The following is a 10,043-nucleotide window of genomic DNA, read 5'->3' as shown; positions in this document are numbered from 1 at the left end:
GTATGAAAGCTTTGGTTTTTTATATGTAAAAAACGGGCATGACTTCTATTTTCCCACAGACGGCGCTGCTGATTGTACCTGATCAGAAGGTGACTGTCGGTGCTCCTTTAATGCGGTGGTTGCTGGTGGTGGAAATGCGTTAGTTTGAGTACTGGAACGGCAGGGGGGTTGTGCCTGCAGACACTCTGACGCTCAAGTCAGTAGAGGTCAGAAATGGGGGTTTAGAAGTGGGAGAGATTCTACCTTGGGGACTGCGAGGAGTCCCCTTTATATAGAGGTGGGTGAATAAAGAGCCGTTGTAATGACATACGTGTGTCCGGTGGTAACGAAATTGTGGGAAGTGTAACCGCCAGAGAGAGATTCGTGGGAACGTGGGTAAAGAGACGATATAGTTCGTTTGAACTGGTCTCAGTTGCTCCATGCACCCCCTTCGCGGGGAAGGGGTGTGTTGCGAGTAAATTTTACAAATGTGGCATTTGAGCTTGATTTGTTACTGGTCCTAAGCAATTGGGCCTAGGTCTCTGATCGGTCCAGAACAGCAGCCCCCATGTCGTGACTCTTGGCAAAGAGTGATGATTTAAGACTGAGCGAGGGAACTGATCGGAGGCCTTGTGAAGATTTTGCCACATATCCTGTTGAAGTGGATAATGCGAAGGATGTGCTCGTGCTATAGTGTTGAAGCTTCCCCGGTATGCCGGTGATGGAACGGTGTTTGTTCGCCACGGGATACCTTGTAAGTTCTACTATGAGCGGACTAGATAGGTGAAAAAATATGGAAATATCTCAGAACCAATCACATCAGCGATTTTGTTGATGTTAGGATTAACGGTGCCGTTTACAAGAATATTCCCGTCAAGGTATTATGTATGCTCGTTTGGTGTGATTATCTTATGACATGTCCTCAATGGAACTGGATATGTTCTCAAGGGAATGCCTCACAAGTTTTACCAAGAACGAGCTGGTTGGACCGAGGAGTCGAACGTACCTCAAGACTTATCATATCAGTGACTATGTCGACATCAAGGTTAACGGTGTTGTGCACATGATTTGTGCTCGCTAAACCTCCGTATGTGCTCGTCAACCAACTAAAGGAACACCGACAATCACCTTCTAATCATGTACGACCACTTTTTAATCCTTTTTAAGGACACCTTATACTTCTAAGGGACATTTGTTAATATATATTTTTCTTTTGCCTCATAAAAAGAAATTAGATCAAGACCAACAACAAACCAAATATCACATTCACGATCATCCTCGACACATCGCAAAAGGTTACACTTATTCTATCCCTCCATTTGATACAAGTTATTCCATTATGTGTATCCTTTAAATTGACACATGTTTAGTTTACATGTCACGCAAGAAAATTAAGGTCTATAATTAAGCAATATATTTCCAAATTATTATATGAGTTTATTTTTCTGAAAAAAGGTCTTCAAGTGCCATATTTGTAACCCTGCTACTGAGAAACAGACAAAAAATGAAACGAAAATCATCAAGAGCATTCTATTCTCGGTTATCCAACTGAGCTCTACCAATTCTGTATTTCTGTAGAAAAAATAAAAATGAAAGTAAATTAAAAATAAGAACCATATACTTAAAAATAGAATTAAATATGGATAAACAAACGTGCATGCTTACCGTTCAAGAAGATAAGACATCTCTTCCTTAATGGACAAGGCAGTTTCAAGCAAGATTTTTACCTCTTGTGTCATATTCTATTACATGTTAGAGAAATCAAATTAGTCTATGGAAAAATTTTCTTCTAACACGATTTTTTGGCAAAGATTACCACTCTGGTAGTTAAAATCCAAAAAAAAAAAATTGGGTCGTAGAATTAAAATTCTGTATTTCTGAAGAAAAAAAAAATTGTCCTACAATGGCAATGACAACGACAATACATGTACTTTAAACTATACATTTGTATAATTATAAGATATATTTTTGCATGTTAATTTTATACTATGAAGCACAGACACAGGCACCACATAGACACCGACACGGATAATAATTTGAGAAAATAACATAATTTAGTGTAATCATAGGTGTCGGTGTCTGTGTCACCGGAACACCTCTAATCCAAAGAGTAACAGTGCTTCATAGATTTTATACTAATAAATTGAGAAACTTACATCAACGTAGATTTTCTTTGCAATACCGTGCCGATCAATGGCTGCCATTCCAGTTCTCCACTCAAAATCAATAGAGAGTGCTACTTGAGGATCTTCAGTTTTATCCACAAAACATATTACGTAGTCACCACTTTGATATGCTGTAAATGCAAATTGTCCTGCTTGAACACGCTCTGCAAGATGATATTTAGCCATACTTCCATGTGTAGCCACCTAATCAACATCAACAATTAATTCAACCACCATCTTCATTTATCTAGCTTGTCTAAAATCAAATAAATAGTCTGGTTTATCAATTTTTTTTTTATGTAATTGCATATATATAGTGTATTTAAAGGGAAATGCTAAGGGCACATATTAAACATCAAAGATCGAAATTATGCACTGGAAATTATGACAAAATGGTTGTTTAAATATCATTTCTATTTATCAATATACCTGAACGGTGATAGTGTGGTTATCGGGCAAAGGGTGACCCTTGTTGGGATTGACAATGGAGTAGTTGCCAACTACCATTGTATCCTTTTTTATGTCTTCAGAGAAACATCTTGCTTTACCTTTACCATTTGGCAAATCAAACCTCATGGATTGAACTGAATATGAAAACAGTCCAACAGCTACAAGAAGAAGAAAAAGCATATAGGGTTGTTGTGTGTTTAATCCAAACATTTTCAGGATAGGTAGTAGTGAAATGAAAAGAATAAAGTTGAGAAATCAAAACACACGTACTTTTGTGGAGGATGGTGATGAATGCAATTACCATTAATCTATATATTATAATGTGTTTGTCCAAAATTTTGTTGTTAGTTATGTTTTTTTGGTAGTGGCCGGGGTTTGAACCCCGGACCTTGCATATTTTTATGCATTGTCCAACCAACTGAGTTAAGCTCACGAGGACTGTTGTTAGTTATGTGGTTGACTTTCATTGGTTCTTATTTTGGATTATATGTTTTATTATTGAAATATTTTAAAGGATGTTCATTTTTTTTTTGAGGGGTTAAAGGATAGATCAATTTAGTAATTTACACATGGTACCTTCTATCATCATGTTGCCTCTTCATTATTTTTTAGTTTTATTTTTTTACAATGCTGCCTCTTCAAATATTGTAACCATATTCCCCTTAATGCATATGTGTCGAATGACTGTTCACTCTTTAAACGATAAACCTTTATTATAAATAAGAGGCAACATATTTAAAGGATTGCTTTTCCTCAAAAAAAAAAAAAAACATATTTAAAGGATTGCTCACTTTTTGACAGTGTTGAAGCGTTCTATAAACCTTTACATATGGTCCAATAAAAATAAACCATTCATATGAATTATGGGTTGACCAAGACATAAACAGTTAATTAATAAAACGGTTCAATGGGAAGAATTACAATTTTAAGTAAAATAATGGAATTCCGTTAGAAAATAAATAATGGATTTTTACATTTAAAAAGGATAAAATATAATTTATTAAAATTTACTATGAATACATATAAGAATCTACATTTTAACCCTTGTTTGAAGATTCTTCATATAATATAAATTCAAATATCTCAATCCTACTCCGAAATAAATGGTAAATATATTTATTTTTTAAGAATGTGAAGAAGTACTATTGGACCTAAATCCATCATCTTCTTTAGCGCTCTTTTGATAGAGTTTGCCGTTTCAACCCCGTTTCTTGGGAAACTTCCCATGATCGAGCTTGCTTCCTCAATTCTTCCCACGAGTCCTGGTTGGATGTCGAGTATCATCTGCTCCGTTGGGCATTCTCCGGGCCTTACTGGTGGGTGTGAATTCTTCGCCCCCTGCGCTGCTTTGTTCTCGGGTTGGACTTCGAGAGATAGCTTAGGTTTACCTTCTCTTTGTTGGTCTCTTGTGAATTTGTGTTTGACGTTTATTCCTTTCTCTTGCCTTTATATAAAAAAAGGGGATTTAAAATGAATATCAACTATTGTTATTAACTTACTGTTTGAAAAAAAATTCATTAGTTGTCACTTTTAGGTGCAATATAATTTATTTTATTTTACAAAATTCGGTTCTCTGAAATTTAATTTTTTATTTTACGCTTGGAAAGCTTAATAGCAATCTTTTTAAATAATTGATATAGTATAATGACTTATTGAAAGCATAACCATGATTTTGGATGTGTTATTGTATTGCAAAAATTTGCTAGCATGTATTTTGAAATGTTATGGGAATTCAGTGTAAAACCTTTGGAGTGTGTTTGGATGAGAGAATATTTTGAGGGAATTCAAATACTTTGAGGTAAATTCCATTGTTAGGTAATACTTTGAAGAGCTTTTAAAACGATGGAATTTTATGAAGTATTTTGTTCAAATTAAATTTAGAGAATTTCAAATGACACCTAAAAGTTAAAATTTCAAAATTCTTCATTGTTATAAACTTTCAAATTTTGAATTTTGGTCCTCAAATTTTCCAAATTTTTCAATTTGAACTCAATAAATTTTTAAAAAAATTGTAAATTGACCCCTCAAATTTTTCAAAAATTATAATTTGACCCTCAAAATTTTTGAAATTTACAAATTGACCCCTAATTACAATTTTCAAATTTGGCTTCAAAAAATTAAATTTATAAAAGTTGTCCAAAAATGATGACAATGAATTTTTTTACTATTCCATCCAAACAAAAGTATTGAGAAATCAAAGTAATTTAATTGAATCATTTAAATTGCCTAGAATTCTAAATTCTTTAAAATCTTCCAATTACCTCATCCAAACAAACTCTTAGAAAAAATACAATACAGGTTTTAAATTAATTTGAGAGTCAAACACGTTTACATACATAAACACGATTCAGTTTTAAACCAATTCACAAAACGCAAAACTAGTGTAAGGGGAAGAAAAGAGTTTCATGGGAAGAAAAATGTTTACTTTGTGAAAACGGACCATAAAATTAGGTTCTTTATTTTGGTTTTATCTAGTGGACCAAAATTGATTTCGGTAGGAATACTTTTGTTCTAGGCTGTTTGTTTTCTTAGCTTTTTTATAGTTGTTTCCTTCCTTAGCTATCAACTTGCTAGGAGAAAATTGGCCTTGGCTTCACCATCAGCGAGCTCCTCGCATCTGCACATGATTTTACCAGTTTGTTCTTTGATCTTTTGTGCAGATTGTCGCTGACTCAACAATCATTGGCAACAATGGTTTTTTGGAGCATATGGAAGAGTAGAAATGTCAAACTGTGGGAAGGCAATGACACCTCTTCAGCCATAAATGTTACACGAGCAAAGGATACTCTAAACGAGTGTAGTTGTATGCAGAGAGCAAAACTTAAACACTCCGGTACATCTCAACCTTGCGCTGGAACCAAACCCCAACATGGTATTATTAAATGTAATGTTGATTGTGCCTTGTTTAAGAACAATTCACTCATGGGTTATGGTATGTGCTTTAGAGACTCAGTGTGTCAATTTTTTATTTGTACTCTTTGGTCATGAATGAAATGAATTAGTTTTGCCTTTGTTAAAAAAAAAACTGAGTAGGAGGGATTATTATATCTTTTATAGTCCCCATTGCCTCTCTGTTTAGTGTTTATTTGTATTGAAGGCATAAACATGGGTCCTTTGAGCTCTGTTTGTACTTGATTTGTGGTTTTAGGCTATACGTAGGTTGTACTGTCTTTATTTAATGGAATCTCGTTTCTTTCGACAAAAAAATAATAATACTTGTGAAGTGGCCTTTATTTAGTTTTATTTGAGATATTTTGGTAAAGACTTAATCTTTTAGGAATTCTCTGTTTTATGATCGGCTAATTATTAAAAAATGTCGACACAGTATATATTTAAAATAATTTTTTTTAAATGATTCAACCACAATGTGTTGAAGAGTGTAGGAAACTATTGTCCATTGGCCACATACACATTGAAAATAAGTTCTGATTGACCCTTCTTTCTGAGCTCTTGCCATCTCTAATTATTTTGGTGTTTAAATATTTTTAATTTTAGGAAAAATGAAATAGGGAACACACAACAAGAAAAACATGAGTTCTCATGTGATGGGTTAAAGGGGTGCTTCCAGTGACCAAGTCAAGTGCTCAGTTGATGCAAAGTTACAAAATCAAGTGTGAGGAGGGAATGGCCGAACTTGGTCAAACTAATGCACATATAACAGAAGTCAAGGGTCCCAATATCAAGTAAGATCAACAATCAAATACTAATCAATTCAAGTTGTCGACGTTTGCAACAACCTCAAAGACCACGAAGGATTAAAGATTCAATATCGCAAAGGCCAATCTTTAGTTCCTATAATCCAAAATCCAAAAGGCTAATCTTCAACTTAAGGTAGAGGACCTGTAGCTATGCAGATTCAAGATCCAAAGAGGAATTCAAAGAAAAAAAAATGGGTGCAGGTGTATCAATATAAAGACAACAAACTATGAAAACCAATGTTGTTGGAAATGATAGTTCAAAGGCAAAGTAACAACTACAAAACAAGAAAATATCTGAAAATGAAACATCAAGGGCAAGAGAGCAGCCTAGGAAAAGAGTGGTGACTCAATATGAGTGAATGGTAAGGCATGAAAGTGGCAGCAGGTAGACAAAAATAACTCTTGTGTCCATCAATGTCAATTTATGGCTTTCTTAAAGAAAAAGGGAAAGATGTTGAAAAAGAGCTGCAAAATTTAGTTGAAGATGAATGAGGCATCGTTGTTGAATAACAAAAAGAAAGTGCGGACTATGAGGAAACTTTTGAAACAAATGGTGATGTTTTGTTTTATTTAAGATCAAGGAAATGATTTAATGTTAATTTTGTTAATCATATGTGTTTGTAATGTAATGTGTGATGTTTTATCTTACATTATATTGTTTGATGCCAAAACAGGGACAAGTACGAACAAAAACACGAGGAGCAACACAATGTTTACAAATATATGCAAGAGAATATAGTCAATATGTTACTCTAGACATTGAAGGAGAGATAATTGGACCGATGGCAAAACTGTTTTAGATCTGAGCAATTTCCTTGGAACTATAGCAAGGAATTCAAATCTTTGTCCCTTGATCTATAAGAACATCAAATATTTTCTCAAAGAAGAAAAGGATCATATGGGTCGTATATATATGGAGATATATTAATGTATGGGAAGTAAAATTTTACACTTCAATGATCAAATATTTATCAACGTTTGATGACAATATATATATATATATATATATATATATATATATATATATATTTTGTAAAGGAGGTTCAATATTCCTGATGAAGGAAAAAAAGCGGTGTTTTCCCGAATTAATGATGCTTGGAAACGACACAAGTTATATATCATGAGAGATCATTTTCTGAAGTACACTGATATAAAGGAAAGATTAAGAAACCGTTAGAATATCTGAATGTCATTTCAATAAACTGTTGATATAATGGAATCATAATAATGTCCAAGTAAGCTAGTGTTTAGCTTAATAATTTCAAGAAACGGTTGATATATTGGAGAATGATATCATTTCTCATATTGCAAACCATTAGCGAAAAAAATGCAACTAACAGGAGAAAGCAAAAGTTTATGCATCGTTTGAGATGAACAAATTTTGCTAGAATTCTTGCAAAATTGGTATGGTATTATTATTATGTGTGTTTTTGTTTTTGAAATTTAGTTTGATTAATGGACTTTAGTAATTTCCTATAACTCTCTAAATATAATAATATTTTTTTAATCTCTTATTAACTAGTATTTTTCTATTCAATATACATGATTAATAATGTAGCGGGAAAAGAAGGATGGAGAAGAAGTGGCCAAAGTTGCGATGTTTATTGAAACTCGAAAAAGCCAAAATGGAAAAGAATTGGATGGCAAAACACAAGTTGCAATTGTAAGTTAAAGTTTGCTTGTTGTTATTTTAGAGTTTGGGTTATGATTTGTGATTGTTATAAGTGTTTCATCTAATTGACTAGGGAATACATTACATTAGTTTCTTTTGACTGTAGGGTAGTTTACAAAATTTCAATATAATTAGATTATGTTTTGCCTTAAGATGTATAAGTTGGGTAGTTATGATATGTTGAGACATGTTTTACACAATGGTGATAGTCCAACGCCACATTCATCCGACATCAACCTATGCTCCTACTCATCAAAAGGTATAAACTAATCAACATTGTGCTTTTGTTGTTTCAAATTTTTAGGTTATATTTAAAGGATGATATATTTATATCATGAATGTGGTGTTAGGAATTCAACTATATTTAAATTAGATGTGTTAGATTTTATCAGTTGTAATTAACGATCAAAGTGATATAAATATGAACCTAGATGATCTTTTATATTAAAATAGGAAACTAGATGATCTTTTTTTAGATTAGAAACAAATATGATGATGATCCTCAAAATGAGCCCCGAGTTTATGACTTCATGATATTCAACTTGAAGAATTCGATGAAGACCTACCGAGATTATGTTTTGGTTTTTGTAATGAGATAAAGTTAACTACTAGTTATAACACTTGGATATATTTTGAAAGGCTACATTAACATTTGATACACTTGATGTTATGAATAATTTATATTATAATCTTTTGAATTTATAAATAATGTATTAAGATATCATTGTCAAGTACTTGAAGGTATATAGAACAATTTGATATTTATTTAATTGATAATATTGCATAAAATGTGATATCACATAACTTTATAAATGGGAAAAAGTATAAAGATGCATGATTGCAGTTGTATATACAAGAGTTGATTAAAACAATAGCTTGAAGTATCTTATACCATAGGCAACAATAATTTAAACAACATGCAACATTATATATGTGTTGATTATTCAAAATTGTGACATGTTTGTATGTTTTAAGCAATGGTTAAAAAGTATTTCTTGTAATTAATTGTGGTGTTTTCATGTATTTGCTACGATTATTCTGCGTTGTTAAGTCAAAACCGTGGCCTAAAACAAGCTTTTCAATCATGGTCTTTTAATGAATTATGCAACGGTTTGAATGAACTGTGGCTTAAAGCACAAAAATTGTGGCACATTTGAATAGGCAACGACAGCATAAGCCACGTCTGCTAAAGCGAGCCATAAACGTTTAGGCAACGGTTTTTGCGTTTCTACCCACGCTTTTTAGTTGTTGTCTAAAGCAAAAATTGTTGTTGTTTGCCCCTTAAAGAGTCATTATCAAACCTAGATCTTGGTACATCAGCAAAATGCACTCCCATATATCCAAGAAAGAACATCCATTCCATTTATAATTGTACTACTTTTTTTTTTTTTTTTTTTTTTTTTTTTAAGTTTGAATATTTATATGTAATTTTGAGTCACTAGAAATATTTATTTTTTACTATTATTTTAGTACTTTTAAATTTTTTTTTATCATTTTCAAAATTAAATTTTTTAATTAATTGGTTTTTCCATTTTTTTAAATTATTTGTTTTACAAAACTTTTTATTATTTTTATTTGTATATATTTTTAAATTATTTATAATATTTTTGAAAAGAAATTGTTAATAATTTGTTGTAGTTTGTTACCGCCAAAAGAAATGTTAGGGTCACACTTTCTAACACACTCTAACACTCTCCAATCATAATTTGCCATGTCATCCACTATTTTTCTCCCATAACCTGCTACCGATTTCAACCTTTTCATCCACTTGCTACGTTTCAGTCATAATAATCTTTTCATCTTCTCCTCCTATGCACTTCTTCAACCACCCACACCACCACCGTATGTTCAAGTTGAAGATTAAAAATGGATGTCCAAAAAAATTACCTTAAAATGAAAATATTGTCAAGGACAAGATTCTTTTTACTTTGGATAACATTAACTACCCCGTTTTTTAGGTTCATACTCACAATCTTTCTTCACATTTTTTTTAAATTCAAACATCAAAATTTTAATCTTTTTCATTTAACTCCATTAGAAGGTTCCTATTAAAAAGTTTTGATCTGAATACCCTTGTTT

The 10,043-nt window shown here is 32.3% G+C and overlaps 1 protein-coding gene and 1 long non-coding RNA gene across 2 annotated transcripts; one reads left to right on the top strand and one right to left on the bottom strand.

Annotated features, from left to right (window-relative positions):
* Positions 1-1,215: 1,215 nt before the first annotated feature.
* LOC146921601 (transmembrane emp24 domain-containing protein p24delta9-like) lies at positions 1,216-3,104 on the bottom strand. The gene is made up of 4 exons (XM_085714956.1): positions 2,574-3,104; positions 2,136-2,348; positions 1,645-1,721; positions 1,216-1,551 (listed from the first exon to the last, which is right to left on the bottom strand). Exons 1-4 carry the CDS (start codon positions 2,802-2,804, stop codon positions 1,407-1,409), a joined length of 666 nt encoding a protein of 221 aa, XP_085571082.1. The 5' UTR covers positions 2,805-3,104; the 3' UTR covers positions 1,216-1,406.
* Positions 3,105-7,339: 4,235 nt separating this feature from the next.
* LOC146921600 (uncharacterized) lies at positions 7,340-8,733 on the top strand. The gene is made up of 2 exons (XR_015012188.1): positions 7,340-7,696; positions 7,851-8,733. It is a non-coding gene; the product is annotated as an uncharacterized LOC146921600 (long non-coding RNA).
* The last annotated feature ends 1,310 nt before the right edge of the window (positions 8,734-10,043 follow it).

Source organism: Medicago sativa, chromosome 5 (genome assembly GCF_051527215.1).
Source record: "Medicago sativa cultivar Bolivia chromosome 5, Bolivia_mono, whole genome shotgun sequence".
Classification (NCBI taxonomy): domain Eukaryota; kingdom Viridiplantae; phylum Streptophyta; class Magnoliopsida; order Fabales; family Fabaceae; genus Medicago; species Medicago sativa.
This window is presented reverse-complemented; position numbering and strand designations above follow the sequence as displayed.